The sequence below is a fragment of the Festucalex cinctus genome, chromosome 12, assembly GCF_051991245.1.
Source record: "Festucalex cinctus isolate MCC-2025b chromosome 12, RoL_Fcin_1.0, whole genome shotgun sequence".
NCBI classification, from domain to species: Eukaryota; Metazoa; Chordata; class Actinopteri; order Syngnathiformes; family Syngnathidae; genus Festucalex; species Festucalex cinctus.
Genome location: NC_135422.1, coordinates 14,204,456 through 14,221,639, shown reverse-complemented (window position 1 = coordinate 14,221,639; position 17,184 = coordinate 14,204,456). Strand labels below are relative to the sequence as shown.

The following is a 17,184-nucleotide window of genomic DNA, read 5'->3' as shown; positions in this document are numbered from 1 at the left end:
GACACTTCATATATTTAAAATAAAACTTATTTATATGTTTTTGGGAGGAAATAAGTTAACATAACATGTTACCCATCATGCTTTTTTTCTTATAAACAAATATTCCCGCACCCAATGATACCACCACAGAAGGGTACTAGTGTTGGCAGCAAATAAGGAACGTGATGACAGCCATACAGCAGAAACTGGAACTTCCGGCGACACTGATTATAAATCCCGTTTTAAATGGAAACAAAAGGGACGACATATAGAGTGATGTCAAAGTGTGACGACAAATACAACGGGAAATAAAAAGGAAATGGCCGGGCTGCAAGATGAGCAATGGAATTCGTTAAATAGCTTTTTTTAAATCCCGAATTTTGTCGTGGCTTCTTCGTGTTTTTCCTGTGATGACAACAGAAAAAATGAACTGGCAAAGTGTAAGCTGTTAGCGGCAAAGCACACTTTTGTCTCAGTGAAACTCCTCAATTCACTTTAAACAATCTTTGTGGAAAGGTGGAGAGGGGAATAAAACATATCAGAAATTGGAGTCCAACATTAGGCTTGGAGAAAGTTCTCGTTAAATTGTGCTCACTGATACAAGACAACCAGTAATGATGAACAATTCTAACATATTATCTCTACTCTTACTGTTCACTTTTACTAGTTAGGAGTGACTATAGAATTGAGCTAGACGTGGTCTTTAGGGTGCTACATCTATTGTACATCTACATAAGCGGGAGCAGGAATTCCCGACTGATAGTCTTGACTTACTGAAGTGAGATGAGCGCAGCTTTTTCACAGACTCACAATACATGAGAGAAACTCTGGACATGAAAGACATCGCTGCCGTGGGGACATCTTAACCAAATCATATAGAAAGAGACCAAACACAAACACACAAGTGAAGACAGGGGTGCCGCTAACAAGCCCGGTATATTGCAGTTCACCAACTTAGGTGGAACTTATCTACTTGTCTGTCGCTATAGCGGAATAGTGATTGTTTTTTCTAGATTTTTTATTTATTTTTATTTTTTTGGGGGGGGGGGGGGGGGATTCAATTACAAATTCAATTACACTCCACAATTACAAAATCAACATAATCGTCCAAAAAAAAAAAAAAAAGATTACCAGTATTAATACTAATTTTGAGTTGCTTAAATGTATGTATTTGCACCTTTTTAAATTTTAAAATAACTAAATTAATAAATTTTGTTTCATCCGAAAGGAACTTGTGAATTATATTTCTTACAAATTCTTACATTTACCCATTTTTTTGGTTTTGTACCATAAAATAGATGACGGTCCTAATCGTAATTTAAATTATTACCAAAATAATCGTGATTAATATTGTCTTCATAAATTGAGCAGCCCTATTTTTTTTAAGTTCAACACATCTTTTAATGGGCAGTAGTACTTTTTTATTTTTTTTTATTTTTTAACTAAGTTATATATATCCATTCATTCACTGCCATTGACGTCATAACACGTCAATTACGCTTTTCAACGGGGAGGGTCCAACAATCCTCGTCTGTGAATTTCAAGCTTGCAAAAAAAATGTACAGATGAAAGTTGCTAAGTAGATGGCAGCGATGCAGGACTTTAAGTTCAACACAGATTTTCAATAGACAGAATATGTAGATATTATTTACAGATGCTTTAATTTTCTTTTGTGTCATGATCATGACAGGACGAGGAGATCTTGGACGAATGATGATGACGACCGCTGCCACGTAAAAAAATTAACAATTTATAATGTATATACATTTTTTATTGGCGGCTGGGAGGTAGCGCAACGGTGTGAGACAAGATGTCTGACCTCCAGAGGGCTGACGGGTTTTGCGCGGGGAGCAAGGCTGCCTCTCCGACGGGCTGCACAGCTCTGACGTGCCCAAGTTGAGCAGCAGCGTTTTCTGGAGGTAGTCCACCACCGCCAGGCCATTGCTGTTACCAAACACCACCCTAAAAACAGCACAGATTCAAGATGTCATCAGAGCTAGAGACAATGCAAACAGTGCTGAAATGGTGAACAGCTGGCATCTATAACTTTTTGTTAAGAGTGTATATAATCTAGAAAAACAAAAACATGTGGTAGACACCATAGATACTCACAGTCCGTACGAGGAATTTATGGCCAAGCTAGTGATCTGTTGAGGTGGCTCCCCGCTCACCCAAACCAGCTGCACCACCAGCTCCACCTGGTAGCCCGGTGACTGCTTCAGAGGGGAGCTGCGCACCCTGAATGTAAACACAACACGGCAGGCCCAACCATTTAACATTTCAAGTTTTTGTCAATAATGGACTTCTGATTTGGATCTTGCGAGCTGTTGGACAAATAACAGCACTGAAAATCATCATTCATGTTCCCAATAAATATACTCAACAAAAATATAAACGCAACACTTTTGTTTTTGTTTCCATTTTTTATGAAATGAACTGATTTAAACCTTCCACATGCACAATATCACCATTTCGCTCAAATATTGTTCACATACCAGTCTAAATCTGTAATATCTGTAATAGTGAGCACTTTGCCGAGATAATCCATCCCAGAAAACCAGTCAGAACTGAATTAAAACTGCACCTTTCAGAGTAGCCTTTTATTGTGCGCAGCCGAAGGCACACCTGTGCACTAATAATGGCGTCTAATCAGCGTCTTGACATGTCACACCTGTGAGGTGGGATGGATTATCTCTGCAAAGGAGAAGTGCTCACTAGCACAAATTTAGACTGGTTTGTAGGGATGTAACAATATCGGCAATATTGTGATATCGCAATATTAAATTGCCACAATGTCATCGTCATGTCACAATATTAAAAGCAAGCACATCTGTTAAAAAGGCAAGGTTGTATTCCATTTGACAAGTCCTAGCACCCTCTGGTGGTTAGTTTAATAGTGCAGTTTAATTTTAACTAGGAATGTTTTGGCCACTGGCCGATTTCTTTGGCATTGCTGTTATGTATAAAAACACGATTCATGAGATTATATAGAGCATCGTTAGCATTTTTTTATTTAAATTGTTTTAAAATATTGCCAACCTCCCCACAACATTGTGATAATTATCGTACTGTGAGGTTCATATCGTGAGATTTATTGTATCATGATCTTTGGACATCGTTACATCCCTACTGGTTTGTGAACAATATTTGTGCGAAATGGTGATACTGTGTATGTGGATGAAGTTTTTAGATCTTTGAGTTCATCTCATAAAAAAATTGGCGCAAAAACAAAAGTGTTGCATTTATATTTTTGTCACGTGTATATTCTCCTTACTGCAGGCAGGGTAAGTTGTCTCGAGGGCCGTCCGACGAAGAATTGCCATTGTTTCCGCCGGCGGAGGGCTGAGTGGCGGCTGTGGCAGGGGGCTCGCCCTCCTGGGGGCTGGGGGGCACTGGGGAAGTTTGCGTGGGGGTCTGCTCCCCGGCGGCGTCGGGCGAATCCACGTCATTCAGTTCGCACTGCATGCGTACCTCCAAGAGCTACAAGATAAGAAGAAAATACAAAGCAGAGACGTGATTATCATTTATTATTTTGTTTTGCTTCTGTAGGATGATTACAAATCTAACAAAAACACAAACCAATTCCAACACATCATATATTGATAGGGAACAAAAGCGACAGATAACAAAATAAATAAATCCATAATAGATTAACAACTACAGAAAAAAAAGTTACATTACAGTATACAGTATTACCGAAATGTTCCACAGTTGTGCAACCACTAATAAGACAATGTGAAGAAAACTATTTTTCCTATTCCACACACAAACACTCACCTGCACATTGGAATTGGTCACTTCCTGTTTGCTGAAGCGGTAGACGATGACGTGCGCCGACACGCCGGCCACGCACAGCATCCTGCTCTCGGGGCACCAGCACAGCGTCTGGATGGCGAAGGGATCCTCGTCCACGATGTCCGTGTTGGCCTTCTCTTCCTTGCCGCGGGCCCTCTCGAACACCTTGGCCGTCTTCAGCTTATACAGCACTTGGAGCATCACTGTAAGTGGGAATAGATAAATTGATGGGTTGCCATGGGAACAATCACAGAATGTAATGGCGTGTGTCTTAGACAGATGACTACTTGAGGTAGGTGTTTGTTCAAAGTTAATGACTGCTTGAGGGAGGCATTAGTTTGTTGAAAGTTTATAGTCATGTGAAAGAGGAGTAGGTCTTAAGTTGAAGATTACTTGAGGGAGGCGTTCATGTATGTCTTAAAGTTAACTCACTCTCTTCCAGCCATTTTCATAGAATATTTTTATTATTAATATTATTAATTCAATCTCTGGTGTAATAACCTTAATTATTGATTGATCGAATTATTTTTTATTTTATTACCAGTTCTTATTGCTGCTGGAAATGTAAATTTCCCAGAGGGAGCCATCCCAAAGGGATCAAAAAGTCAAGTCTAAGTCTAAGTCTAAGCAACCCCCTTCGTTCCCGGCTCTTTTCCTGGATTGTGACTGATTTTCCAAGGCCCATAGATTATTGTGTTCTATTGCTATAAAACATGGAAGCTACTAAAAGAAAGATTAGTCTCGTCTTTTATCATGAAAAAAAAAAGCATATTTATATCCGGTTCAGTTGTGCAGCAATGAGCATTAGAATATAGCTAAGTTTCTTCATTATTCACAATTATGTTTAAAACAGTGGGGAAAAGAGCTTTTTGCAACATGGCCCTAGCTTATCTCTTATACTCCTCTGCCACCTACTGCCCGTGTTTTAAATAACTGCCATTGCTTCAAGTGTTCTCTTCAGTTCAAAGGCTGCATCAAAGCCTTCTGTATACTCTAGCATAAAAAAAAATAAAAAAATAAAAAAATTAAAATTTAAAAAAACGTATAAATACGTTTTTGGAACTATGGTAATATTAAAAGTAGAATGTATTTATAAGTTTTTGGGAGTAAATGAGTTAATGATTTGTTGAAGGATGAGTTTCGGAATGACGTGCAAGGCATTTATTTGTCTTATTATGATGGTGGTGGTGGTTTAAAGGAGGCGTTTAGTCTTAAATTGATGATTGCTTCAGGAATGAGTCAATGGATGCTTACATTTTCTTGAGAGTTGCATTTATCTGTCTGAATTGTATTTTTGCTTGAGGGAGGCGTTTGCCTACTTACGTGCAGAAGCGTCCCAGAATTTGATGGAGCCGTCGGCATGGCTATTTTTGGAGGTAAAGCACAAATATTAATGAAGAACTTCATGCTTGTATCTAAAAATTTATCAGTAATCACTCACCCAGTGATGATAATCTCGGGGTAACTTTGTGTGCCTTGGCCCCAGTTTCCCCCACTGATGGGCCAATCCTGGACACATTCAATTTATCATGAGTATATGCACTTTTATGTGAGGACAAGTCACGACTGAGGGCCCACCTTCTTGCTGTAGCCTTGCCTCTTCTGCCGGGTGCCAACCGAGTAAAGTGCCGGAATGAGTTCGGCCGGGCAGTCGGCAAAGTACTCGCAGCAGGTCACCGGGGATTCGTGGATGCTTAGAGGATAGGGGTTCTCGAATATCGGGTACCCAATCTGTCCGAGGTCGATGACGACTAAATCCCGCTCCAGGAGGACCACCACGGCGTACGGCTCCTGAAAATCTAAAGAAATAGAAATAAGTATCAAATAACCGGAAATAGAACTGACCACAGGCCATTTGAGTGACACTATTTCATGGTGAGTGACTTGAGGCTCACCGTTTGGATACGGCGTCTCGCACAGTGTGAGGAAATCCACGATCGGGAAGTCCATCTCCAGGACGGCGGTGCTCTTCCCGTGCATCACAGTCAGGCAGGCTCTCCGACCCACCGTGTCGTAGGACAGACCGCCGGACAGAATCATAAATGGGTCTCTGGATGTTGGGAAGCGGAGGGGGATGAAAGGATGAAAATCTCTTTTAGTTTGTCTTGTTGAAGTAGATGATTGATTGAGGGAGGCGTTTGTCTTGAGTCAATTCTTTAATGACTGAGCTTGTTTGAAGAATTTTATTTTTTTTTACCACGTTTTCAATGAACAACATACAGTGACTATTCATTTCTGTTAATTGTTGGCTTTCCAATAAGTGTCACACACAGGAGACAAGATATACACACATACAAAAAAAAAAATCATACCAAGAAGAACTGAATATCAAACTATACATTTCTATACTCCACGTGTACATTTCCCAAAAATGTGCACTATACAAATTACAATACATACAAACAAAAACACACCTTTCCTATCTTTTTTTTTTTTTTTTTTTAAACCAAAGTCCATGTATACAAGTAAAGTATATCAAATGATGACAGATGGAGAGGAGTAGGAGTCTACCATAATTTCAATTGTTCTAAAATCGGCTTCCATACAATAAAAAACTTTTGGGTCTTGCCTGATACCTCGTATCTTAAAAGGGATACTTTACTTATTTAGCCATTTTTTGGCATTCAAACATCAATATTTTGCCTATAATAAATTTGATACTTTCATTATTTTTTATGTACAATTAGTACCTTTAATTAATAAAAACACATTTCGCAACCTGCTGTCGACTTTTTTTTTTTGTGTCCATCTTTATATACTTGGAAATTCTTTTAATTCACTAAAATTAGGAAGGCTTGTTAACAACGCTATTCTTGTCAAACTTACAAGACATTATTACAAAGATTGCTTGAGGGAGGCATTTATTGGATTGTCCTATCAGGCTCGCCAACTCATGCGCCTCGCCAAATGGCCCATCGCAGACTCCAAAAATTGGCTCTTACAATCAATCATTTGTCTCGAGCTATAAAGACAATTTTTGGTACATGAGAGATACTTTTAACAGCTTCTCAGCAGCTTCCATTATGTGCTGGCACACACGAGCTGTTCTGACAGAATAACAGGAAAGGCTTCTTTCGGAACAGGATGTGGAAGTCAGGTCGTGGGTAAGACAGGATGGGCGTGTTTGGTGGCACTTACCCTGCCCGTGTGGTTTTGTACTCCACCTTCAGGATGGGCTTGCATGGCTCGGGCTTCTTGCCATCCTTGGGCTGCTTTCCTGGTGTCAAATGGAGATGCAGGAATAAATTCAGGGTTGGGGAATCCGTGTTTGTGTGTACACGTGCGTGCGCGCGGGACAGCTCCTACCATGCGGCGTGATGATCTGTGTCGGCTTGGCGGGGGTTCGTATGTTCCAAGTGGTCAGAGTGCCGTCCGAGTGGCTACAGACGAACTGTTTACCCTCGTGGTGCCATGCGACCGAGTGGATGGCCTGGGAGAGACACCAAAGCGTAAAGAGCACACAGTGGGATCCTCCTCGGTACGACGCTCAGCCTTTATTGACAAATTACACCATATGGTGGCCAGTGTGATGCATTTGTGCTGTTTGACCACAGGAGCAGCAGTGTAGAGGTAGACTGCGACGTTAGCATCTTAAGTTAGCCGCTGGAAATTAAAAGCTAAGTGTGTGCTTTTTGTGAGTAAGGGATTCTGATTGGGATCATCTGTGACTGGTTAGACAAAAAAAACACTGTTGAAAAAAAAAATACATGGGAAGAGGACCTTGAAAAAAATTAACGCATATTAAATCGTAATCACAATATTGAGAGGGGGAAAAAATGCAACCTTTCCTGCTTCTTTTGTTTCGCGATAGCCGCCATATGCTTGCCAATTGTAATCAAAAGCTAGTGTGTGTGCCAATATGAATGCAACTTACATAACATAATTGAAAATTCACACGACACAAGCGCAGGCAGTGGAGTTGTGCTATTGCTTGGTGTTGTCACAATCACACTAACAAAGCGTAAATAACATTTGGGATGTTATTGGTGGTTGGATATGAATGATTATGAACAAATATTACTTGCGTCAGATCATCTCCCCTATTCCAAAATTAGATGTGGTAAGGCTAATTTCTACAAACTACAAATGAAGCTGATGAAGGTACTATACGTTGTGTGTTCTGACTTTTACAATTGTGAAAAGATCTTATGATTGCGTCGGTTTGAACCCAGAACTCATTATTTCTATTTCAACTGGGGAAATTGGAGGTCCACAATTGCTGCATATGACTGTAGGAGTGGCATTTAGAGGTGTAATGATTCATCAACAACTAATCGATTATCAAATTAATTGATTAAGATTTTGATCACTGATTAATTGTACAGAGTTTTGTGTTAATTTAAAATCGTCCAAATCCTCAAAATTCACGCCTTTGAACAGTGTATATTTCTGTAGTTCTCCATGAAGGCCGATTGATTTTTTTTTCCGGAAAACAATTATCAATATTTTTGCCAATTTTCTGACAAGTTATGGACCATACTAAGAACTGCACTGTCAATTTGAAATAATGTCTTTTTTTTTAATAGGGAGATGGAAATTAAACCATAATTGTTAGTTGCAGCCCTAGTAACACTACATAAGAATTACAGATTATTATACTTAAGCACATCAAATATGTGATATTCTAACTTAAAAAAAATAAATAAATCAGTGTCATAACAGTATAGGGGGGATACCGACCAACCACATTTTGGGTGCAAATCAACTAGCCAGTATGGCTGCACAATATATCGAAAAAATATCGATATCGTGATATTGGCCCATGCAATATGCATATCGCAAAGACAGGCAATAAGTTTCATATGGAATTATATGCTTTTATATGAATTTGACCAGTCAGACTTCAACTAAAATGTGCAGCGCCATCCAATAGTTGAACATTATCGAGATGTGTTTACAATTACCAGTAATTAACTAACAATACATTGAGTTTATTTATTTTGCCGCCTGAAAAAATGTCACTTTCATTAGATAAAAATGTTATTTCTTTAGGTACATGTTAAATATTGCAATAATAGATATCGCTATATTCAGCAACTATATTGCATGTTTGTTCCAATATTGTGCAGCCCTACTAGCCAGTCAGAAAGCTGATATTAATGGCAAAAAGAAAAAAAAAACATTTTGGAGAAATTTCAAACATGTGAATGAGTGCTGTCATTTGTCTTTAACTTTACTTTTTTTGGCACTCACATCTGCCAGGCTTAATCAAAGCTGCTCTTGCCTGGCTAATCCACTTAAAAAGTGTCTCCAAAAGTGACACTGACAATCTTCATCACATCAAGCGTTGTCTTGTATTTCTGGTTTGACTGAGCCATTATCCAAAACTGCCAAGGCGGAAGTTGAACAAGTGAGCGTGGAGGAACATAACAGGGCACTTACCTCGTCATAATTGTAGCGGTAGTCAGCTTTTTTGGACTTCAGGTCCCACAACACCACCACGCCGCACTCAAATCCAATGAGGAGCTTTGGTGACAAGAACACACAAAACTTGCGTCATACCACTCGTGACGATTCAATTTGGCACAACCGGTTACTAATTTGCATCCTACAACTTTGATGCAATCTGGGATTAATTAAGAGGGGAAAGGCGACGTCCTGCTTTGATGTCATCTGTTTGTTTTCATCCTCATGAGCAGTTTGAGGTCCAGAAATATCAGCTAGACTTGGCCAAAAGTATTCATACTATGGGACAAATATGGAGTTTACATTTAAAGTATATGGAGAATGACGCGACGCCATATTATACATCATTTGTGGCCTTAGCATGTCAGGTGAACAGGAGTTACCTTTCCTTCATCCATGGGGTTATCACTGATGTGCACTACAGGCCCTGGGTGTGTCTTGGTGGATCTGTGCGGCGGTTAAAAGGGAGGAAAGAAAAACAGGTGTCTACAATTAGCCGCCGTTGCATTCTCCTCATTTGCATGCAGCTAACACAACATTAAAAAAGGAGTACAGCATTCACATTCCATGGTTAGTGTTGTTACTCTCGGGGGGAAAGAAACAATTTTTAGTCTCATTTGGGAAGGAAGAGCGCCACAGAGAAAGAAGAGAAGGAGGGAGTGAGAGCACGGGGTCACATGAGGGTCCAACAGAGATTAGAGAGGAGTGCGGAGACTGCATCACCGTGGAAACAGAGAGCGGAAAGAAGTGTGCGTCTGGCCTAAGAGAAAAGTGTCGCCGACTGCGAGTGCGGTGGTCTGGCTCGGTTGGCTAATGATCTCATTGCTGCTGATGAGTCGATACAGCAGCAGCAGCAGTGAGGAGGAGGAGGTGTGTGGGGGTGGGGCAAAGCAAAGGATGTCCAACAGCAACTCCACTCAGTAATCATCACAATGAGACACACCATACCATACATTTCAAATAAATACAAATAGTCAACTTGCTTAATCGGAAATTCCAGATGGAACCGTGATAGGTGAAAATCTTCAATAGACTTTTTTTTTTTCTTCTTCTTAAGTTTTACTGAATTACCAACCTTGGCCAACATACTCATAATAAAAGCTGGAACAAATCTCAGTAAGAAAGCAATATTTAGAATTGTGAAGAATTGAAAGATTTTTGTGTCATTGTGTTTCTTAGATATAATTGTAATGAATAAGCTATCGATCAGCAGTATGCAAAATGGCGTTACCCGTCGGTGACAATGATGTCTGCATCCAGTTTCATCCCATAAAGGCAAAAAATGTCAAAAAAAAAAAAAAGACAAAAATGGACATGTTTTTCACAGGGCAGTGACAAAATGTTACTTTTGACTTAGATTTGTTCCTGCTTGGATTATGAGTATATTGGGCAAATTTGGTCATGTGGGTGCAATGTGCATTTCATTTCATGAAACCCTGACTATGGGCCAATAAGCAATAACTTCACTCTCAAAATCTCTGAGATGTAGGGTCCAAGTGTCTGTGCACACATCTTATGGCCAACACTGAGTCGTGTCACCCTGGCCCCCCAAGTGAAAAATTTCTGGCTTTTCCTTTGAATACGAGTAAAGTACACAAATGAATTTCTCCAAGCAGATGCTTACGTACGTAGCACGTAGACAAAAACACAATTAGATAATACTTAGGGAAATGACCAGCCTATTGTTGTCCTCTATCCTTTTAATTCTTGTGAGATGTCTTCAAAGGGTGAATAGCTTATCTTTATTTTGGTTTTATAATAATGAAAAGAAAGAGAACTTCATTTTGCATTGTCATGGCAATTTATGCTCAAATATCACCGGCCAGGGAGGTGGGAGAAGCAATGCTCGGCGTGGGAGACTCACAGTTCGATGGCTTTGTTCCACATGATGACGTAGCCTGAGAGGGTGAAGGATTCCACGTTGACGATGTGGATGTTGCCTCTTTCCGTTCCGATGTAAAGCCACTTGCTCTGGAAGGGCAGGTGGCAGTACGTGATTCTGCGGGAGGACATTGGGGTGAAGACCTGGTAGTAAATACAGTATCCCTTATGGTGTGCCACAGGGTTCAATTCTAGGGCCTCTGCTGTTTTCATTTTCACCTCTGCTCATCACTGGGTTCCAATCTTAAGGAAACAGCGGTGGTTGTTTTAAAAGTGCTTTATAGAGTTGAGTTTAATGGCAAGTTGAGAAATTCAGATGGGGACTGCCTTTTGCGTTTCCGCTGCTTAGTACAAGTCACTTTTTCAACACCAAATAGCACTGCAGGAAACTGAAAACCAAACATCTGCCAGAACGAGACATACTAACGAACTGTGGAGGAGAAATAGGCTCTCCAGTTATTTACTTCTAGTAGTGAAAAGGTCCAAAATATCACAGGTATTATGACCTTGTTTGTTTGTATATGGATTAATGCTAGAGCTTCTTGGCAAAAAGCTTATTTTAGAAGTTAAGCTAATAAAATTCAAACAAGTAAAGGTTTTTCTATAGTTACAAAAGGGCGGACACAAGAGATAACTGTTACTGTTGGTAACAGTTGAACTGTAAACGACACAAACTGGCCAAGATTGAATTACAAAGGCCTCGCTGCAGTTCACACTAATGAAGCGGACTATATATAGACCAGTGATGGACAGGTTACATGGGCATCAATACTACAAGTGTTACTGTACCTCTCCCTGTTAAATTTGAGTGAATGCAAAATGGCGGGGATCTTTTGCCTCAGGTTCCACAGGTGGATGCTGTCATCAGCTAAGGCACTCACTAGCGCCCCCTGAGAGAAGAAAACCACATTACATCACGATGATGTTTCGAGATTCTCCCATAAACTTTCCAAGACAAAATGCAGGTGCATGTAACTGCGGGAACCTGTCTGTGCAAACACGGTGGGAAAACAAACAGTACTCTTGAACAGTGTTACTAGTGTCGCATTAAAAAAAATAAAATAAAATAAAACACACACAATGACGGAATGGACGGTTTCAGTTTCAAGTGGCACAATATTACGTACTACCCTTTAAAGTAGACAAAAGTTATCAATTTTCACCGTAAAAGAACATTTAGCAAGTCAAATTTGACTAGAACAGTACATAGGCGTTATAAAACAAAATCCAAACCTCATTGATGAGAAACTGGAGCTGGATGACACTGGCGCCACTTTCATGTTGGCAATAACACTCCACACCTGCACGGCCGAAACTGCAGGATGGCTCGGTTAAGGAAATAAATCCTTGGACAGACAACAGGGATACGCGCTAAGACTGAAACTTTATTTTTTCTTAACTTATAATTACCACAAATTTCCTGCATTTTTAGACACATTTGTGGTATGAAGTACATGTACAACTGCAAACTGCTCTGAAAACATTACCTATAAATTATTTTTATTTTAACCCTTAAGTGAATGAATTTAACATTTTTCTTGGGAAAAATAAATAAATTAAAAACTTTGGGGGGGAAAAATTACTCAAACAAAATTATTCTTCTAGAGTCACAAATATTTCAAAGATTAGCAACACACTTGATTGGATTACATTATATCCATAATTGAAACATAATTGGATGTGATGGAAAACATGAAAAATGTTGACCATAATAATAATAATAATAATAATAATAATAATAATAATAAACACATGCAAATGCAGTCAAATCAATTTTTGCTGCTAATATTTGGCATATCCAAGACTTAAATCAACAGTAAAGCCCCTACGCTGTGATTTTGTAATAAAGGCTCAATTTAAATACTAAAGCTGTCCCTTAAAAGGATGAATCCCCAAAACAGGTCTGGGGAAAAAAATGTTAGATAAAAAAAAAAAAAAAAAAAATTAAAAAAAAAAACACAACTGTTGGGTTAATTCATGGCTCCTTTTGTTTTTATTTTAGCAAAAGCCTAAATTAGAAGACCAAAACATTTATGTACAATAAATCCAATATTGTTTATTGTAATACAGATTAATTTATTGCTGGTATGTGAAAATACATATGTAAAAGAAGATCTTTAAAAGAAGAATCACATTAAAAAGCAATCAAAACTGAGGATAGAAAATCACAATTGAATAAAAGTTGTTCAAAAAAAGTTTAGCCTTAGTGTCAATCAAAAAGTGACCATTATTATTTTTATCAAAGCAAAACTTCTGACTTTCACTGCAGCATATCATCTCACTTTGATCACTAAGCAAAAAGTGTCGGCTATGCAAACAAATTGAGCGATTGCGCTATAAATAAAACGAGCAGGGGGGGCCCCCGTCTGTCTTGTTTACCGCCGTGATTTACGCTATAACTCTCGCTCAACTCGGTCCCGACAACGGCCATCTGCTCGCTCGACCCGTTCCCGTGTCGTGTGCCTGCTTTGGACACAGAGATGAAATGGAAAAAAAAAAAAAAGCAGGCGGAGGAGGAGGAGAAGGCGGTGGCGTGGACACCTGGACTCACTCATTAGGTCGCAGCAAAGAAGAGAAAATAAAAACACCCTCTGCAAACACAGCAAAGGAGGAGACGCTTCATTACAAACAAGCTGCTTCTCCTGAAGGAACCAGACGCATCCGCGTCTCCGTCATCCCGCCTTTCAAAACATCTCCATGTTACTTGGCGGGCCAGTGTCAAACAAAAGTTTAAACTGAGGTGGGGTTCTTTAAAAGACTGCATAGTAGCCTGTCACACAGAAATACCTGAAAAACTGCCCGAACAGAAGAGGAATTTGGGTACCTCCAGCAATGGACGACTATCTTGTCCACTGTTTGCTCACATTTGTCGAGCAACTCAAGATGACTGTGGACACGATTGCAAGCCGGCAAAACTTCCTCGTTCTCCGAGCTGCTCACTCGACCAATGACAGGCTTAGGACCAAAATGAATAACATTTCGACTTGGCAGTAGAACACAAAACTGCCAAAAATAAAAATAAATAAATGACTAAATAAATAAATAGATAAACAAAAAATGGCTAAAAGTGAAAAATAAAAACGGATATAAAAAACATAATTCAAAAATGAAATACAAATGTATTTATTTATAGATTTTTTTTTGCTCTTTTTGTTTCCATTTAAATATTTTTTTTATATAAATATTTCAAATAATATTTTTTATATCCATTTTTATTTTCACGTTTAGTCATTTATTTATTTAGTAATTTATTTGTTTTTAATTTTGGCAGTTTTGGTCCTCCATACTTTTGTTTGCCTTTAGCTTTTTTTTACAGAACCCAGCAAAGGGGGAAATTGCCGCTATTGTCCAGCTGCTCTTTCACATAGCGATACAACGTCCCGCCAAAAAAAAAAAAAAAAAAAAAAAACATTGAGATTTACTCTCTCTTTTGCAAGAGTCACTTGACCAAGAGGCTGCAGCCCATGAAGATCATGTGCTGGTTAATTATTATCGTCTATTTTCTTTGTTGTTGTTGCTTATGACAATTTTTTTTCTCCCCCCCCCCCCCCCCCCCACTTCCTGGTTAGCGTTTTTAACTTCTTGTAGACATGACTGTCACATGCAAAGTTGCTGATGTTGAAATGCTTCAGGCAAAACCCTCATGTTTTTGGAGTTGCAGGGTCAAGGTCAATCTTTTTCTGCAAATCGAAGAAGTAAACACAAAGTAAAAGTAGGAAGTCAACAAGGAATGACCGGGCAGTTAAACAGATGTCAGCCATGACTTGGCATTATCCTCCGATCCACCAAAGATTTAGCAACTTTGACAAGATAAGTTACTCACCGCCAGCTGTGTGGCACTATCGAAAGCAATGTGGAGCAAGTTTATTTTTGGGTCTTGCATGCCTGCTTATTACACTCAAGAATGTAAACTAGTTCACTCTGTTATTTTATATTGTTCTATATGTGTTGTATTGCTGAGTAAAAATTGGTTAAAATTTTTTCAAAGTTCAGCTTTTTAATTTTTTTTTTTTTTTTGTAACTCAATTTGAAACAGCCGGGATTATTATAGTTAACTTAGACAATCTAACTAAAAAAGAAAAAGAAAAAAATCATTCATGAAATAAAGTAAAAACAAGAATGCTTTTATTATCCATCCATCCATTTTCTTGACCGCTTATTCCTCACAAGGGTCGCGGGGGGTGCTGGAGCCGAAGAAGAACAAAACATACTAAACTAAGTTTCTGTGAATCGTTACACCCCCTATCCCACCAGCATCAAGCTCTCCTGTTACTCAAATCATATTGAAATTGAGGTCCATCCATCCATCCATCCATTTTCTGAACCGCTTGCTCCTCACAAGGGTCGCAGGGGTGCCGGAGCCTATCCCAGCTGGCTATGCGCAGTAGGAGGGGGACACCCTGGACTGGTCAACAGCCAATCGCAGGGCACACAGAGACGAATAACCACTCTCACTCACAAGCACACCTAAGGACAATTCAGAGCGCCCAATCAACCTGCCATGCATGCCTTTGGAAATTGAGGTCCACCTGCTCTAAAACGTCAACATTAAAGATGGCGCCTATCGGCATGATAAGTCACTTCCACACTAATAGGCACATTTTTTTCTAATCATGTAGCAGAGCACACATCTTACGCAAGTCTCCATTTATTGCTTGTCAGCACCTCATCGAGCTGACGCCCGCCGAGTGGCGACGGCCTTTTCCGAACTCCGGGGGCGACGAGGGGGGGGCAATCTATGCGGCTTGTCTTATGATAAATGGACCAATTGCCTGAGCGACAGTAATCCCATCGGCTCGCACGGAAGCTAGAATCTCCATGTAAACACAACAGTCTCTTAATCAGGGAACGTGGGTGGAGATGCGTCGAAATGACAGCAGCAGACCACCTCCAAACCAAACAACTCGGTTACTTCGCCTTTGCAACGTGACCTGAAATAGGACCGACTTTACTTCCAAGAAGGATTTAGCACAAGTTCCGAGGTCTTTCCCTGATCTACAAGGGTACAAGTATGTATTATTTCCAAGCTACATACACCCCATTGACAAGCCATTGGATACCACCGAGTTTTTAAGTAAGTAGCAAAGCAGGGTTGAGTGTTGCTGTACAGGCTTACGTGCATACAAACAAACAGCAGGTTGTTTACAGTGGGGCACTCGTTGAGGGGTGGTTCCTGGCCATATGGTAAAGGGGGTTTGGGAGGCGCACGCTGTTCATGCGAGTGCAGGGACGGCACTAACAAGCCCCGGTGCGCCAAGAGACGGGACTTGAGGGCCTTAAAGGGGACAATTTATGAAACTTTTGAGTTTTTAACGTCGGCATAAAATAGTTGGGGGTCCCTCCAGTGCCTTTCCACACACACACTGTGACACTAAAATAAGGAAATCTTTAGTTATTGGCTCAGTTCTGAAAATGTGTTTGTAAGTGAGCCTTTCTGCCTCACTGTGATGCAACAGTGGGGCTTAATTACATAATACCTTGTAGCTAGGTTGGTCAGAGATCCAGAGGCAAAGAACCACTTGAGATGGTGTCAAAGCCAAAAGGTAAGCAGAGCTGCAATGTCACCACAGATCAGCAATAGCTAACAATGTCACCAACAATAGCTTGTTACTATATTTTACATTATTCCTCTTTCTTCCACCCATTATTTTGTCATGCATCTACTTTCACATAATTCATCCGATTGACATCATTCGAACTTCAACATATTCCAAAAATATTAATACACCAAACTATGTCACATTTTTTTGTGAGGATTCTTCAAAGGGTGTGTTTTACTTTATTTTAGTTCAATAATATGCAGCGGTTAAAACTGCTGAATCACTTTCCTTGACTGAGTCTTGTCATCTCTATGCAGGTTAAAAATAAAAAGGATACAGCCTCAGAGCGCCATTCAGCGTCCCGACAGCCAAGATCTTCTGCACGGGGTCGAAGGCCATGGAGGACGGCTGATGCGGGAAACCATGACGCACAGTCTAGGAGAAAGACAAAGCACAATTCTAATCAGAGCCAGCAAGCACAGTCATCTGCTGCATGATAAATATTACATAAGTAAAGGGCCATGCGATATTGTCTTAAATTAAAAATCACCATTTAGAAACAGTCCCAATGGACTGCCCACCT

The 17,184-nt window shown here is 39.8% G+C and overlaps 1 protein-coding gene across 6 annotated transcripts in view; it reads right to left on the bottom strand.

Moving 5' to 3' along the window:
* The window catches only part of stxbp5b (syntaxin binding protein 5b (tomosyn)), a 34,250-nt gene that overhangs the window by 15,925 nt on the left and 1,141 nt on the right, over nt 1-17,184 (bottom strand). For all 6 annotated transcript variants that reach the window (XM_077538231.1, XM_077538233.1, XM_077538234.1 and 3 more), the window contains exons 2-17: nt 16,939-17,036; nt 12,295-12,376; nt 11,851-11,951; nt 11,045-11,179; nt 9,564-9,627; nt 9,157-9,240; nt 7,081-7,204; nt 6,913-6,991; nt 5,670-5,824; nt 5,353-5,573; nt 5,216-5,283; nt 5,098-5,138; nt 3,757-3,977; nt 3,254-3,459; nt 2,092-2,217; nt 1,799-1,941 (exon numbers count right to left, since the gene is read on the bottom strand). In XM_077538231.1, coding sequence (XP_077394357.1) covers nt 1,799-1,941; nt 2,092-2,217; nt 3,254-3,459; nt 3,757-3,977; nt 5,098-5,138; nt 5,216-5,283; nt 5,353-5,573; nt 5,670-5,824; nt 6,913-6,991; nt 7,081-7,204; nt 9,157-9,240; nt 9,564-9,627; nt 11,045-11,179; nt 11,851-11,951; nt 12,295-12,376; nt 16,939-17,036 — 1,948 coding nt within the window. The remainder of the gene's footprint in view (nt 1-1,798; nt 1,942-2,091; nt 2,218-3,253; nt 3,460-3,756; nt 3,978-5,097; nt 5,139-5,215; nt 5,284-5,352; nt 5,574-5,669; nt 5,825-6,912; nt 6,992-7,080; nt 7,205-9,156; nt 9,241-9,563; nt 9,628-11,044; nt 11,180-11,850; nt 11,952-12,294; nt 12,377-16,938; nt 17,037-17,184) is intronic.